The sequence below is a fragment of the Camelus ferus genome, chromosome 12 (genome assembly GCF_009834535.1).
Source record: "Camelus ferus isolate YT-003-E chromosome 12, BCGSAC_Cfer_1.0, whole genome shotgun sequence".
NCBI classification, from domain to species: domain Eukaryota; kingdom Metazoa; phylum Chordata; class Mammalia; order Artiodactyla; family Camelidae; genus Camelus; species Camelus ferus.
In genome coordinates, this window is record NC_045707.1 from 7,458,100 (window position 1) to 7,474,902 (window position 16,803).

At 54.8% G+C, this 16,803-nt stretch overlaps 1 protein-coding gene across 2 annotated transcripts; it reads left to right on the top strand.

The window, feature by feature from the left end:
• Positions 1 to 5,313: 5,313 nt before the first annotated feature.
• TSPO (translocator protein) lies at positions 5,314 to 16,265 on the top strand. Of its 2 annotated transcripts, none has more exons than XM_032492386.1 (4): positions 5,314 to 5,409; positions 13,230 to 13,443; positions 15,132 to 15,270; positions 15,857 to 16,265. In XM_032492386.1, exons 2-4 carry the CDS (start codon positions 13,259 to 13,261, stop codon positions 16,043 to 16,045), a joined length of 513 nt encoding a protein of 170 aa, XP_032348277.1. In that variant the 5' UTR covers positions 5,314 to 5,409; positions 13,230 to 13,258; the 3' UTR covers positions 16,046 to 16,265. The 2 variants fall into 2 exon arrangements, with proteins under 2 accessions (XP_032348277.1, XP_006177574.1); XM_006177512.3 differs by lacking the exon at positions 5,314 to 5,409 and adding an exon at positions 5,447 to 5,837.
• Positions 16,266 to 16,803: the final 538 nt, after the last annotated feature.

The following is a 16,803-nucleotide window of genomic DNA, read 5'->3' on the forward strand; positions in this document are numbered from 1 at the left end:
TTTAAGGAGCCCAGGACACCCCCCCAACACACACACCCCTTAGCATGAGAAAGATCTAGGTAGACTTACAGCAGCAAATCTACTTCAATGAGCTTGTCCTGAGAAAATAATCGGATGAGCAAAGACCTAGCTCTCAGGACATCCTTGGCAGCCTTGCTTTTGACATAAAAAAGGTGGAAATAAGGTGCATATTCAACTAGAGGAAATTAGTTAAATGAATGATGGTGTATCTACATAACGCTGTGGCCATGAAATATATGGAGGCGATTTTCAGGATAAGGCATGAACAGAGCACACACTGCCTCCAGAATCCTGTAAACCCACAAAAAGAATCTTAAAGACATAAACCACAAGGACAGGGAGAACAGAAAAGGGGGCCCTAGCAGCAGAATCTCTTGAAGCTGGAAAGCGAGATGAGCAGTATTACCTGATTTAGCAGACTCCAGACAGCTGAATTCCTCCTGACAGTGGGGAAAGTGGAGAACCAACCGTTATTTATGTAACAGAATCCTCAAAACCTTAGTAACTGACAGCACTAGCTGTTTCTGCATCTAAGGGTTTAAAAAAGGCTAAAATAAAGAGGACTTTTTGAAGACGTCTTTGAAGAAGGGTTAGATCTTTAGATCTCTTTCCTCTCTCTAACCACTGGGTGACACCCCTTCCTCATTCTGGCAAGTTCTTAGTTCTGGAAAGTGCTGGGCAGGCCAGGGGCAGTGGTGGATGTGGGTACTCTGCTGGAACAGATGGCTACTGAAAGCTGAATGCAGAATGCAGAGACCTCCTCCTGTGCTCCCTGCACTGAGCTCCCAGAAACTCAGAACAAGACCTCTATCCTCCAGTCAACAACTAGAGGGCCTTGGGGTATCTGATCAGTTTTGTCTTTAGAATTTTCTGAAATTCTAAACATATTGACAGTTCAGGAAGTTACCAAACAAATCGCCACAAGTACCATCCAGAGTCTTACTTTCCTTCTCTCTTCTAATCATGAGCAGCCAGCCAAAGAGTCCCATGAATCTGAGAAAAGCCTCTTACATACAGAAAAAAATAAAATAACAACAATGCATAGAACTCAGAGACTATGATGAGAGAAGAAAATAATTGTTTTAAGTAAACTATCCTTGATAGTTGAGAGGTAAGAGAAGACATTGCATTGGTGAAAAATGAACAGGAAGTTATAGGTTTTTTTTTTTTAAAGAACATTCAGAAACAAAATAATAATCCCTTGGAAATAAAAAATAGGATAGAATTTTAAAAAATCAGCAGAAGGCCAGGAAAAGAAGGTTGAGAAAACTTCACAGAAGGTAAAAAAAAAAAAAAAAAAAAAGAGCAAAACATGAGAAGAAGGAGAGAAAAGGAAGTTAGAAGTCCAGGATTCTGAGTAATGTGCGTCCAGAAAGAGAAGTGAGAAAATGAGGGGAAGGAAATCATCCCTCCCAAAAATTGAATTTCTGAAAAATAAAGGATACGAGTTTCACATACGAAAGGACTCCCTGAGCACTGACGCAATGAATGAAATTAGACTCACATAGAGGAATATCAGCATGGAATTCCAGAACTCTGGGGATAAAAATCTTAAAATCTTCCACGAAGAACAAAATAGATTGCATACAAAGGCTCAGAACGCAGAATGGCTTCAGCCTGCTCAGCAGCGCCATGGCTGCTGGAAGACGGCCTGTCTTCATGACGCAGAAGGACAGATCTCTAACTTTGAACTCTTACTCCGTCAAGCATCAATCAGCCACGGGATTAGAATGCAACAGCTGAGAAAAGCTACCTCCTCTGCAGTCTTTCTCAAGACTGCATACTGGAGGATGAGCCCATCACAAACACTAAGAAAGGCAGAGATTTGTCATCCAGGAAACGAGGACCAGCCAGCGGAGGGGTCAAGGCCACCCCCAGGATGATGTGTGCACTGGGCCTTCGAGCAGCTGGTACACCAGAGATGCACTGAGGGCTGCCATCACCAAGATGCCGACTGCCACTGTCCTGCCTGTTTCAGAACAGAATATCCAGTGAGCCTGGCCTAGAATCTCCACCACACCTGGTGGTCTTAATCACAGGCTGATGCGACCTCAGCAGAGGACGTTGCTCTACCTCCCAGAAGTGTTCACCCTGTTCTCCTGAGATCTGAACACAGGTGAGGTGAGCTCAGAAGCAGGAAGACAGCCCACGCCTCTATTTCCTGTTGAATGTCTTTGGCACAGTCCTGCCAGACGTGCCAACAGGGGAACTGCACCCCTGGCCTTGGCCTCCGGCTGCACCCAAAGGGACTCTTGTAAAAGCTCAGGGAGGCTGAGGCCAGTCTGTGCCCCAGAGAATCAGTTCAGTTTTACCTTCCCAGGGGTCTTCCTCTGGTCTGGCCACCATGCTCACGTTTTTAGCCAGCTGTGTGCTGTCCCTCTGCTGTTCAGAGTGAATCAATATAGCACTCAGGGACACATACCTAAGGGTATTAATAAAACTCTAAAGGAAAGTGAGGCCATGTTTAACCCAAAATTCAAGATAGAGGTGAGCTCTGGAGTGGCAGGAGGAATCCCGGGAGAGACCGCCAGGAGGCTGGTAGGGCCCTGATCATCTTCTCATTAACTTGAGGGGTGGACACAGAGGCATCTTCTTATTTTTAAGTGTATACAAGTGTTTTATACACATTTCTGTTCATATGGAGCATTTCACAATTAAAAACAATATAGACAAGTGTTTGATCATGTAGAAAGAAGTTTCTGGTTCATTGTAAGGGGAAGAAAACAAATTACAAAACCACTTATTGCATGAAGGCATTCCTGTAAAGGAACGGGTGCATATGCTTAGAAAAAGGTGTGGAAAAACTCACAAAATGTTGACCGTGCTTTGCTCTAGGTAATGGGAAAGCGGGTGACTTTTTTTTTTCTTTTTTGTATTTTCCATCCTTTATAAAAAAAATAGGAATTACTCCTGTAAGAAAGTAAACAAATAAAATATAAGGAAATACAGTACTCGAGTTACACTTAGAACTGAGAAGGTGAATGACACAATGGTTAAGAATGCAGGGTGTAGGGGACGGGGAACAGCTCAGTGGTAGAGGAGGTCCTAGGCTCAATCTTCGGTACCTCTGTTAAAAAAAAAAGTTCAGGGGAGTAAGGTAGAGCTCAGTGGTAAAGTGCTTGCCTAGCATGCAGGAGGTCCTGGGTTCAATCCCCAGTTCCACCATTAAAACAAATAAATAAAACTAATTATCTCCCCCTACCAAAACAAACAAACTAACTAACTAATTAAAAAATTCAGGCCCTGGACTGCTTGGGTGTGAATCCTGATCCCATCACTGGTGAGCTGTGTGACTTTGGGGATGTCCCTTCACCTCTCTGAGCATCCTCTGAAGACTTGGCAGGGTGTTTCGATGCCTCCGTCCTGGATAGACTGATGCCGGGGCTGGGTTTGCTTGTGTTGTACTCTCCAGGGTTCAGCCCAGAGCTGGGCACCCTGCAGTGCTCAGGGTATATGTCCTTCCAGGTTGGCACATGCCAAATGCCCAAGAGAGGCTCCAGTACTCAGTGCTGTGAAGTTCAGAGGTCACTGCCTGCTGAAAGTGGAGGTGGCGCAAAGTTGGGGTTCTGGGAAAGCTTCCTGGGGTGGCACTGGAGAGCAGTCAGACTTGGACAAGTGGAGTTGCCTGAGGTGGGGGTGAAGGATCCTCTGTGCAGGGGGAACCATGTGTGCAAAGGTACAGAGGTAGAATAAGTTCAGGTAGTCAGAGCCTTGAGTGCCAGGTAAAAGGCTTGGACTGGATTCTAAGGCAGGGGGAGCTGCAGAGGGTCCTGAGCAGAGGAGGGACATGGAAGGAACAAGATGGGAGCTGGGGACCAGCTAAGGGGCTGTGGCTGCTGCCCAAGCTCAGGCGGGGTCTGTGGGGTTGGGCAGGAGGGAGGCACAAGTAACGGGAGGCTTCCAGGCTCCAGGCACACCAGAGGGGACATCCACATCTGCGTCTAGACCTGCAGCAGAATCCCTCCAGCATCAGGTGGGAATCTGGTCCAGGTGACAGCTCCTAGGGTTCCCAGGGATGGCATTTTGGTGCTGTTGGAAGTGCCACAGCAAAGAGCTCAGGTGCAGGCAGGGTCCCCTGAACTACAGGGTCTCATCTGTGGGCCTACTGATGCAGCAAGAATTTGGAGACGGAAATCTCTGCCTCCCAGGATGCCCCGGTGGGCCTAGAGCCCTGCATGCAGTAAGGGAGAGGCTGGAGGGAAGTCGCATTGCCTCCTCCCCACAGGGCTTCCGGAGGAGGCCAGTTTGCCACTCTGCCAAGCCACTGGGCACCTCCTTACAGGAAGAGGGTGAGGGCTGGCAGCTCTCTGGGAGGCGTGGCCACACCGACCTCATTAGGAACGGCAGCCACAGGGCCTGGGGCCACGATACTTTGAGGGATCCAGGAAAAATCAGAAGAAAAAGATGAATAAAACCCAGCCTGGGTTATACTTGTCTTTATACCAACACAAAGGCGGAAGAGGCCCATGAATGCAAAAAAGGCCTAGGAAAGTCAGACTTGGGCCCCAGAGAAGCAGGCACAGTTCACCTTGGGCCCCCAGAACCAGTTTGGGCAATTGTAGTTCCTGCAGGCTGAGGGCCCTGGCAGGCCAAGTTAGCCAAGGGGACAGGAACAGGCTCTGGGCTGCAGTAATAAAGCAGCAGGTGCTGATGTGGAGGTGAGGTGCTCAAGGCCTGGGGTTGGACATGCTGTTCCATTAGGGTGACCCTGGCAAACTGGAGGCCACCTCTGGGCTGTGATGAACACTGAGTGCCAAGTGTCTATAGCATCCTTCATTACAATGGGGGCATCCTCATTAGTCCCACAATATTGTGCCCATTTTACAGATGAGGAGATGGAAACGGAGAGAACCGCCACAAAGTGGCTGAGCCAGGACCCAGAGTGCAGCGCTGCCTCCTGCCCCAGGGCAACTGCTAAAGGCACTAGGTTGCTCCTCCGGAGATGGGGATCCAGGGCTGTCGTGTAGGAGGATGTTCCTGACTCTGCCATCAGGCGACGTGATTCCCCTCTCTGAGAGCGGTCTCTGCCGCTCCATTTTACAGATGGGAAAAGTGAGGCACAAGAAGAGACGCGACCCTGCGGACCCGCAGCTGGGAGGCAGTGTGGCCAGCTCAGCACCGGCTGGGCCTGCCCGGCACGGCGGTCACCGTGGGAAGGAGAAGCGGCCGCGAGACCCGCTTGCGCTCGGGGAGGCAGAAGCGCGTCTCGCTCGCGGGGAGTGAGCGCCCCGACCCGCGGGGCTGTGGGCGGACCGACCCCGGGCTTCCAGCCGAGCTGGGCGGGGCCGGGCGGGGGTGGGGCTTCGCGGGCGGGGCGGGGCGGGCCCGGGGCCTTGGCCGTCGCCTCTCGCCTCGCAGCGCTCTTCCCGGAGCGAGTTCTTGTCGCTGGTGAGTGAGGACCCGGCGCCGAGGGGGCGGCGGGAAGGGGGCTCCGCGCGGGAGCGACCTCCGATACCGCCCGCACGCCCGCCGGCGCGGGGCCCAGGGGAAACTGCCGCAGGAGGTGGCGGGGACCCGAGCGGGCGGCCTCTGGGCAGCACTAGGGGCTTGGATACCGGGTCAGCTGGCGGGGGCGGCGGTGAGCCATGTCCTGGTCTCCGCGATCGGCGCTCCGGAAGGGGGCCCGGAAGGGGGATCTTGAGCACCCCCTTCCCGCCGCACCGCGCTTGGCCGCTGGGGTCCCGGGGAAGCCGAACCGCGGGACGGGCCAGACACCCCACTTCCCGCCCATTCCGAGGCCAGGAGAGGGCGGGAGTGCCTGAGCGGGTACTTTGAGGATCACAAAATAACTGGGAGACCTCTTGCTCCTGATCCAGGTGAGACGCCCTGTTTCTTGGGGAGGAAACCTAGGCCAGTTAGGGGAGATTATTTGCCCAAACCCAGTTCAGGCCCTGTGGGGCCTTAGAACCGGGTCCCTAGATCCCCGTCCAGTGCTCAGGTGCACTGTGGCCCCCACGGGGGGCCTTGTGAACAGAGCATCCCCTGGGGCTTGCCTGTCTCCTGCCCCTCCTGCAAAGGGGCTGAGAGCCCAGGTGGGAGGGGTCATGGTGTTACCTGAAAACTGGGTTCACCTCTTGATGGGTGTCAAGCCAAAAGACAGAGCCAAGCTAAAGATCAGGAGAACAAGGTTTTATTATTACTTGCAGCAAGTAAGCAGAACACTGTGGATCTTTCCCAAAGCAGTGTCTCCTTGAACAGCAAAGTTGGGGAACTTTTAAACTAAGGGTACGTGCATATTCATGACGGGGTTAGGTTGGTATATGCATATTCATGAAGGGGCTCCAGCAGAGGAGAATTCAACATAGAATTTGGGCAAAGTTCTACAGAGTCCAAGCTTTAGTTGACTGAAGCCACAAGGGTCAGCAAATGTCGCCATCATGTCCCTAGGGTTCCAGTTGATCTGGTGGTTGAGCACTCGAGGAGGCTTTACATTCTGCAAGACCGCCCAAGAACGTGCTTCAGGCTAATCTTTACCTTTGAAACAGAGCTGGGAGTCTGTACAACTGATTTACTGTCTTTGCTACTGTTGCTTCTCCTGCCTGATAACAGTCATTTGTTCCTGCATTCTTTTGTCTCCTTAATAACATTATTACTAAGACCTGTTCGAGGGCAAGCAGTGTGGCCAGGCTTAGATCACAAAATGACTTGGGCCAAAAATGACTTCTCTTGTGTCAGAAAAGACAAGTCTGTTTCTCTTTCTCAGGGGGACTCTCTACCCTGTCTGCTTACAGTGGACGTTCCAGCTGTGAATACCCTGCTGAGTGCTGGAGTCAGCCTCACAGATGCCCGTGGCCTGGCCTGGGTTGGGAGCTTCTGTGGCTGGCCTGCTAGGGCATGGTGGTACCTGGTACCAGCCACATGCTCTAGAATGGACGGCAGGAGGGGCAGGACTTGAGCTTCCCCTAGGGATGTGTGACTGAGTCTGTTCCAAAAGGGTCATAGGGAGAGAGGATGTCAGTGGAGGCCCTGTACAAGGAGCTCCGCCCAGGGTGCTTGGCACATAGCAGGCCTGCTGCCAAAAGGCCGAGTCACCAGGATGTGGGCCCAGGCCCTGGTGTCTCAGTGGTGGAGTGGGGACCCCCACAGAGGGTAGCAGGGGGCAAGTGTCCACTCCCAGGGAGCAGTAGCACTGGTCCACTGGTCGGGAAAGGAGCCAAAGGGCAAGGGAGGGGAGGTAGCAAGCCTCTTGGGGCAGCAGGGAGATGGGCTGCCGCTTTCTCAGTCTCCAGTGGCTGCTCAGCACCCCGGAGTGCTCTGAATTGGGTGGGAACGAAGCTCACCCAGGAAAACTTGCCCAGGGTCACAGGGCAGTGGAGCTGGGGTTCGAACACTTCCAAAGCCCTGTTTTCTCCACCGCGCCCAGAGGCCACTTTCTCTGCCTGGGGTGTGTGTGTGTGTGTGTGTCCACATATGTGCCTGGCCATCAATGAATAGTGTCTGCTGAATGTGCCAGAAGCCACTGACAGGCGATTGCTCAAGGGTGGGAGGAGGCGCTGGGCTGACTGGGAGGGCACCTACTTTTTGCCGAGTCCACTTTTGCTTTTTCATTATTTCGTTTTTGAATCTGGTGTCTCATATTTTCTTTCACTTACTTGCGATTGGGCAAGCCATGCTTGAGCATGCTCTCTGTCTTAAAAAATATTCATTCTCCATAAAGCAGATCCCTCTTTGTCACCCAGCGGCCCCACCCCACCCGAGACTTCCTGGGTTTCCAGCTGCATGCAGACCCTTTCAGACCTGTTGTCTGTTACACTGGCTACTCTCATAATGAAAAAGATTAATAGAGGTTATAAAGAGGTGGATTCGTGGTGAATCATTAAAAAACAATAATAATAAAAAAAAAACAGCATTGATATAAGTCCCTGGGAGCATCCATGAAGCTTGAAGGGGAGATAAGGCACAGGGGGAGCCAGTAAGGCTGGAGAGGGAGGGGAGCAGAGAAATGGCAAAACCCTGTGTCTTGTTCCTGGGCAGCAGTTTCTGTCGCCTATAGCCTCAGAGAACAGGAAAATCTTCCAGGGACTGCTGGCTCAACTCTCACCTCGCTGGTGGGGACCCAGGCCCAGGATGTGAGACCCTTGGGCCAGGGGTGAAGCATCTCGAGGGTGGGACATCCTGGGTCCCATGGCGGGGGTGTGGCAGGGAGGGAGGATTCTGAGAGATTGCCACCCTTGGGCAGAGATGGGGCTGGGACACTGGCCCTGGGGCTGGAGAGAGTGAGGCTGTTGGCCCTGAGAATCTCTGGCACCAAGGCAGAGGGTGGAATGGCTGAGGTGGGACGGGAGTGGCCCTGCAGGCTTCTGGGGCAGGCCTTTGGTGCCCTGTGACTGGCCATGGGGCCCAGAGCTGAGGCCAGCAGACTTCCAGGTCAGGGGGTGAAGGGGTGTGGTGGGTTTCAGAGTCATCCAGACCTGGCAAATGCAGTGCCTCCCTGTGCCCCAGTTTCCTCTTCTGGGAAGTGGGAACAGTAATGAGTCCACTGTGGAGGCCAAGAGGGTATGTGACTCAGGGCCCCCTCCTCTGAGCCTGTTGTGAAGAGTAAGTGAAGCTGTGTTGGCCCAGGATAAGCCCAGCCTGGCCCTCCGCCGAGCTCCGCTCCTGCTCCTCAGACCCCAGAGGCCTAGAGCCTTCTCCGGACCCCAGGTCCTGAGCTCTCTGCTTTGCTGGTTCTTGGCCTCTGTGTCAGAGGCGCTCCCGCTGTGAGTGGCCCTAGGCCTTGCGGGCAGGGCCTTTTCTGTGTGCATTTTCACCCACTGAATGTCCAGTGGTGTTTTTTCCCCTTGGTCAGCGCCACGTGGCTGCACCTTCCCCTGGAGGGAGAAGTGGCCCCAACACGGACCCCCACATCCCCTCACTTGTCTAGTCCTCACTTGAGTGTCCCCACCACCCCATGAAGCAGGCAGGGCAGGTTATTCCCATCTGACGTAATAGGAAACTGCGACCCAGAGAGGAGTTTTGGCCCGGGTTGCGGAGAAAATTGGAGGCAGAGCCAAGGTTTGGGTTCTTAGTCACCTTCTGACAGAGACAGAAATGAAGGGCAGTGGGGTGGCTTTGCCCTTCTGCCTGAGCCCTGGGCCCCTTGGTGCTCCCTTGCCCTCCCGGGCCCTCCCTGGGGCCCCGTCACAGGGCTGATCTCCCTCAGGCCTGCCAAAGCCAGCTTCCCTGCCCAGCCCGGCCCTGCATGACTCAGCTTGGTGGGGTCCCTTAATCAGGTGATTCAAGAGCCTGGCCCCATGAAGCTCTCTGAAGCTCCCTGCCTGGGCTCTCTCCATCTGCCCTACCTGGCAGGCCCTCCAGTCCCCTTGGTCCAGTGGTGCATAAACACAGCAGCCTGGAAGGGTGGGCAGGAGCACAGAGCTCAGGCCCTACTCTGTCTCTGTGGCCTTGGGAGAGCCACTGCCCCTTCGTGACCTCCGTTTGTCTGTACAGCAAGGGGCTGGGATGATGGGCTCCATGGCTGGGTCAGCGGGCACAGTGGGCGGCTCCTGCTTGGGGATTCCTGGGCACCGGCTGTGGCAGGGTGACACTGGCACCCCTGCCCACAGAACCTAGGGGAGAAACATGGACACAGGGTGGAACGCAAAGACATGCTCAGTGAAAGAAGCCAGACCCTAAAGGCCACATATTGTGATTCCATTTATGTGAAATGTCCAGAAAAGTTAAATCCACAGAGACAGAAAGCAGACTGGTGGTTACCAGAGGCTGCGGGCAGGAGGGGTGGGGAGTGACCGCTAGTGGGTGCTGGGGTCTTTTGGGGGGATGGGAATGTTTTGGAACTTGATGTTGATGGTTGCACAACATTGGGAATGTACTAAATGCTGTGGAATTGTGCATTTTAGAATTGTTAATTTTATGTGATATGACTTTCATTTCAATTAACCAAAAACAATAGGAAATAAAAACCAAACGGTCAGGAGCCTCTGAGAGGCCTCGGTGGCAAGTGGGGCGTCTGGGACCAGGGGTGGGAGTCAGGGACCAATGCAGTGATGAATACATTGAGAGAAATGTAGGAGACTATGCAAGTTAGTGTCCAAACCAGGATACTTCTTTTTTAATGTTTCATTTTGAACTCATTTTAGACGTACAGCAAGTTGTAAAGGCAGGACAGAGAGCTCCCACGTGCCCTTCACCCCACTTCCCGTCACAGGGGCAGGGAGTTAACACCCTGCCGGTCTCCCTGCTCATGCGCTTCGTTGGCCCAGGACCCCATCCGTCTGGGATCCCACGTTGCGTTTAGCTGTTATTTTTCCTGAGTCTTCTGCAGTGGATGACCTTTCCCTCGATCTTCCCGTGCCTTTCATGACCTTGACCCTTCTGAATAATGCTCGAGTGCAGGTCAGGGGTCGGGTATTTTGTAGAGGGCTCCTCCATCCGGGATTGTGACGTTTCCTTGTGGTTGGACTGGGGTTTGCATTTTAGGCAGGAATACCACAGCGAGTGTGTCCACCTCCCTGGACCGTGCTGTGTGTCTTGTACGGGTGGCATTAATCTTGATCACCTGTAAAAGAGACACTGCGGAGAGTGAGGGGGGCCATTCACTTGGGACAAAGTGGCCATACATTGGGACCGTCCTGGGAAAAGGCACATATGGTCACCCTGAGGAGGCCTGAGGTCTGGCCCTGTTCAGTGCCTGACCTCCTGGCTCCTGCCGCTCGGCCCCTGGGCCTCAGTGTCCCTATCTGTACGTGAGAGTCAGAATGGTGTGGAGATCCCCCCATCTGCCCAGCACGTCTCATTCCAGAGGGGCCTAAGGTATTGAAAACAGCTTGTTACGTTGCCCAAAGGCCGTCACTTGGCTGTGGATTTGACACATTTATTAAACAGGCTGTACCTGTGGTGTGGGTGAGAAAGTGGGCTGAGGTGGTCCGGGCTCACTGGAGATGACACTTCGGTGGCCGGTCTCAGGGCTCCACATCCGCCTGGCAGCAGCGCAGGGCCCTGGAGAGGTGGGCTCACACTGTGGTGAGATCAGACCCTCACCCACCCCAGGAACAGTGCTTGGCCCCCGGAAAGCGGAGGGCAGGGCAGGAGGGAGGGGCCGAGGCAGGACCATTTACTCCTCAGGAGCTGGCCCTGGGCAGTGCTTGGCCTCCCAGAGCAGCAGTCGGGGTGGGGGGGTATGGGGGAACCGTCCCTACTTGACAGGCGAGAAAACTGAGGCCCAGGGAGGGAGGAATCAGAGGCTCTAAATAGCAAAGCCAGAATCTGCTGGATGCCTAGCACTCTCCGATGGTTCCTTTTAAAATTATGCTCATTATAGACATTTTGGAAAGCAACACCAGGGTAGTGAAAGCTTCAGACATCCCACCGGGGCCTTAGGCTCCTGGGCTACCCGCTCGCAGAGGGGCCCTGGGCAAACACTGCCGCCTTTGTCGGCAGGCGGGATAAGACGGTCCTCCCCGGGCGAGGACTGAAGGACAGTGTTCAGGCGGGGCCGGGCCAGGCTTACAGCCATTCCCCAGGACACTTAGTTTTATGATGATGACAAAGCTAACATCTTCACACATTTGTTACAGTTTAAAAAATGCGTATCAGTGTTATCGATTTTTTTTTTTTTTTACTAAAATTGGGATCATTCTGTAGTCAATTTTATACTCTGCTTTTAAAAAAATTATCTAAAAAATTTGGGGGGGCGGTAATTAGGTTTATTTATTTTTATTTGTTTATTTATTTTAATGGCAGTGCTGGAGACTGAACCCGGGACCTCTTGCATGCTAATAAGCACATGCTCTAACATTGAGCTAGACCCTCCCAGCTATGTTCTGCCTTTTGCACTAATGTTATGTGGAGAACATTTTTCACATTATTAAAGAAGTCTGCAAGCTGGATTTGGGAGTTGACCAGCCCCCACCCTAGGTGGAGCTGCAAGTTTGCTGAACTGAATTGGGTGTGTGGCTTCTTATCTTATACAGACACCTCGGGTTCTCCAGTTAGGGTCAGGGTGTGTTAGTGGGAGTTCAGCCTCCTCTTTTTGTGATGGGGAAACCAAGGCCCAGTCAGGGGTGCTGACAGGCTTAGGGTCCCACTGCAGGTCCAGGCAGAGCTGGCCCCTGACACCCAGCTCAGGCCCTCCTTGCTGTCTGACTGGACTCCCAGCCCGAGTGAGCTCAGCTTGCTGGGAGCCTAGTAGGTCCTCAGCGCAGACCTCGGGACTGCTGGGCAAGGGGGCTGAAGAGCATAATGGAGAACCTGGAAGACTGGATTCCCCCTGCCCCTGCTTGGGGGCTCCAGCCCCGGGGTGGGGGCGACAGCATCCGGGCCTGAGATGAGGCCTTCCTTGCTCTGAGCCCTGCCTGCCTCTCAGGGCTGCGGAGGGGCCTCCCCAGCCTTAAACTCTTTCACTCTGTCCCTCCCCCTGCTACCTCCATGGCCCTGGGTATCAGGGTGGGAACAGCTCTTTGACCTGGGCAGAGCCTGGGCCCAGAGTGCTGTGTGACCTTAGGCAGGCTGCTTCCCCTCTCTGGCACACAGAGAAGGGGAGGTGATTTCAGGGTGGGCCTGGGGGTGGGGGTGAAACACCTGCACGCAGAGACACTCCCACACTGGTAGGCGATGTTGATGTCCTGTTCCACAGAGGGGAAAACAGAGGCCCACAGAGTTGAAGTGACTTGCCCGAGGTCACACAGTAAGTTGGTGGGGAGCGGGGATTTGAGCCAAGCTCTGATCCCAGTTGTTGTACGAATGATGAAAGAGTGCAGTACTAGGGTGGAAGGTGCGGAGCGTGGATTAATGCGACCTTGCAGAGCGCTGGGCCAGCAGTCGGCCTGGGGAGGAGGGGCTGGGAAGCCTTCTTGGTGGAGGGGACCCAAACTGGCCTTGAGTGAGGTGGCAGAGAGGAGGGGTCACTTGCCAGGATACCCAAGGTCAAGGATGAGGGTGAGAGCTGGGAGGCTGGCAGCTGGAGCAGGAGCTGACGGGGGCAGGGGCACCAGAGAGGCTCCTGCCAGCCAAGGCAGCCCTCCAGGCGGGAGCAGGAGTTTGGGTGGAAACGTGCTCCCTGGAGCCCTTGGGCTGGACTCCGCCTCGCACACCTTTTCTACACTTCCTGATTGTTCAATCAATTGACTGATCGATCGGTGAGTGATGAGGGGCTGGTAACAGACCCACCCTAGGTCTGCGCTCAGTCGGTCCTTGGGAGACGCTGGGCGAGGCCTCACCCCAGCTCTGGAGCATCCCCACCTCTCACACCAGTGCTTCTTCTCTTTCAGAGCTTTCCAGAACAGCAGCTGCAGCAGCAATGGTTATGCCCTATGTGCCCGCTGCCATGGCCTTCACGCTGGTGCCCAGTATGGGGGGCTTCCTGGGCTCCCAGTATATCCGCGGAGAGGGCCTCCGCTGGTACGCCGGCCTGCAGAAGCCCTCGTGGCACCCGCCCAACTGGACGCTGGCCCCCATCTGGGGCACGCTCTACTCAGCCATGGGGTAGGTGGGGGCGGGTGCCGCCTGCCCGCCTGCTGGAGCGAGGAGGGCAGGCGCAGGCTCAGGCCCGAGGTCAGAGCTTGTCCTCCAGAGTTTGAACCGTCTGGGTGCTCCTGGGGCAGCGAGCACTGTTTCCCAGCCTTGTTTGGCAAGTGAAGGTGGAGAAAGCTCTGGGGCCTGTTGGTTGCACAAACGAAATTTTTCCTCTGGGGCCTCCTGGAAGGGGCGGGCAACCCCATGCTGGCATTCTGGCTGTTTTCACAACTGCAGCGGGAGGCTGGCTCAGGATGAGGATGCTTCCAAGATCAACAGCAGTAATAACAGCAGTGATAGCAGCTGTGAGCACTTGCTCGGTGGCAGGCTTTGTCTCGGTTAATTTTTACGACCCCTCATTTGACAAGGGACCTCCCAAGGACAGGGCTATCAAGTAAGGACCCTACAGAAATTCTTGGACTAGACCCACGAATTGCCATGGAGGAAAAGCAGGACTGGATGGGTGTGTGCCCCGTGGCGGCTCCCATAAGAACTGCACCCAGGAGGCAGGTCAGCTTCCCACCCTCCTCTGGAATGTTCTGTGCATGCTGGTTCTGTGCCAGCCCAGTGCAGGGTGGGGCAGCAGATGCCAGGCACCCAGGTGGCAGGTAGCAGAGACCAGGCTGATGCTTCAGGGTTCTGATAGGAATAAGATGGTCCTTGAAACCGGGGTGTCCCTGGGCCACACCCTCCGCCAGCCCCAAGCCCTGCAGGTCAGGCTGCAGCGCTTCCTGTGTCCTGCCCCCTCCTCCCTATCCTGGCCCAGGCATCATTCTTTCTGCCACAGCTTGCTCTGGCCTCCAGGCCTCAGCATCGAGACCTTGACAGAGCACAAATCTGGCATCTCTCTTTTGCAGAACCCCGTGGAGGCTCCCTGCGGCCCTAACAAGGTCAAACCCCTCACAGAGTAAAGAGCCCGGGCTCTGACCTCAGACCACCTGGGTTCAAATCCTCACTTACCTACTAATTGCCTGCCAAGAGATCTTAGCACTCCACCTCTCTGTGCCTCAGTTTCTGCACCTGTAAGATGGGAGTGGTTAATACTCACCCCCTTATAGCATTATTATAATGCTTGGAATGAGCGGGAGCGGTGACTGCATGTGCAAATGCTGGAGGCCATTAGCTATTACTGGTGGTCTATTGTTGCCTTTGTGGCCCGAGAGCCCCTGTGACCAGGCCCTCTTCTGCCTTTCAGCCTCACCTCCTCAGTGCGCCCTAGACCTCAATAGTGATGTAGGCTGACCCGGTCTCATGCATGCCTCTAAGCCTTTGCATATCCTTATTGTCTTCCCAGGCAAACTCTTACTCATCCTCTAAGGCCCAGCCCAAATGTCCCATCCTGTTCACTTGCATGCCTCATGTGCCTTCCCCTTTACAGTACTGATGATGGTAATAATTTCAAATGTTTATCGAGTATCCCATGTGCCAGGCACTGCCCTAGGCACTGCCAGTGTGTTAACTAGAATCCCCACAGCAACCCAGTGAGAAACAAAGGCCCAGAGAGGTTAAGCAACTTCCCTGAGGTTACAAAGCAGTCAATGGCAGGGCATGCCTGAGCCATCATTGTGTCATCCCAGAGGTGAGTGTGGCCCTCTGCCCTGAAGGGAGGCTCCTGGCCTCTTCCTTGTTGGTGCCCTGACTGGCAGCCTCTGTTTCAGGTATGGCTCCTACATAATCTGGAAAGAGCTGGGGGGCTTCTCGGAGGAGGCCGTGGTTCCCCTGGGCCTCTACACCGGACAGCTGGCTCTGAACTGGGCGTGGCCTCCCCTCTTCTTTGGCGCTCGACAAATGGGTTGGGTAAGTGTGGCCTTGGCTTGTTTCCCTGGTCCCTGGAGGCACCCCTCCCCTGGGGGACATGGGGCATCACGTCCCAGACAGGGTCAGGGTCTAAAGGTGGAGGCAGGGGAGGCTCATGGTCAGCGTCTCCTCAGTAGCTCTTAGGGGACCAGTGCCCCTCAGCTGCTTTTCCTCCAGTGAAGGTAGCCTTGTGGGGCTCTGACTGAAACCACATGGCGGTGGGGGAGAGTAGAGCTCAGTGGCAGAGCACATGCTTAACATGCATGAGGTCCTGGGTTCAATCCCTAGCACCGCTGTTAAAAAAAAAACTAGATAGGGTCACTGGCTTGGGTTTAGGGGCCACGTGTATAGGAAACTTGTACACCTGGTGCTGTGTGCCCCCACCCATGGCATGGTCAGGCAAGGGTGATTGTTCCCATTTTACAGATGAGGAAACTGAGGCACAGTGTGGGGGAGGGGCTTGACCAGGTCACTTAGAGGTGGAATGGGGTGCTTTCTCCAGTGTAGTGATGGTGGGCAGCTGGGACACAGCCCGTGGGCACACTGAGCCTCAGGCCTCTCTGTCCTCCCTCCCCTGTCTCTGCAGGCCCTGGTAGACCTCCTGCTGACAGGCGGGGTGGCAGCAGCCACAGCCGTGGCCTGGCACCGGGTGAGCCCATCAGCCGCCTGCCTGCTCTACCCGTACCTGGCCTGGCTGGCCTTTGCGGCCACACTCAACTACTGCGTGTGGCGGGACAACCAGGGCCGGCGCCGTGGCCGGCGGCTCTCTGAGTGAGGGTGCCCACCCTCCGAGGACTGCAGTATGTCCAGAGGTGGTGGCCTTCAGGCTTGTACAGCCAGCAGGCTGCCTGTCTGTCTGGTCTCAGCCCAGAGGATCACCGGCAGTTTCAGAGGTGCCCCCGGCTGAGCCCCCACTCTAGAAACACCCCCACCCTCTGCTTGAAGCACACGCTCGGAACGTGTTTTACAAGCCAGATAAAGGTTTTAACCTCTTGGCAGTGGCCTTTTTACTTGGGAGGGACCCTGGATGTGGGGAGGGCATGGGGCTCGTCCTCCCACTGGATCTGTATGGACTGTGTCATCCAGACGAGGCTGGCCCCGGCAGGGCTTCCTCACAATTCTCAGGACCCTCCTCAGACCCTACAAGAGGAGAGGTGGCTGCCCAGGCCAGAGCAACGGACACCGGCGTAGACCAGGCTACAGCCTCGTGCTTCCACTGAGGCAGGAGCCCACCCACCTCCTTCTTGTCCAGGAAGCTCAGCCCAGGCTCTTGAAGGGCGCAGGCCCACAGTCTGCCTGGTCCAATGCCTGGCTCTGCTGGGCCCCCAGCATGGTCCTCAGCTGACCTGGGCCCTGAGCTGGGGACACCAACCAACATGTCCCTTGGGGCCGGGACTCAGGCCAGCCTCACCAGGGGCAGCCCCATTCACTTGCCCCAGCTCAGCAGATAGCAGCCTCTTGCTGGCCCAGGCACACCCAGGTTTGATGTCACCCCGATTTTGAATTGGGTGACCCCGGCCTCTCTAAGCAGCT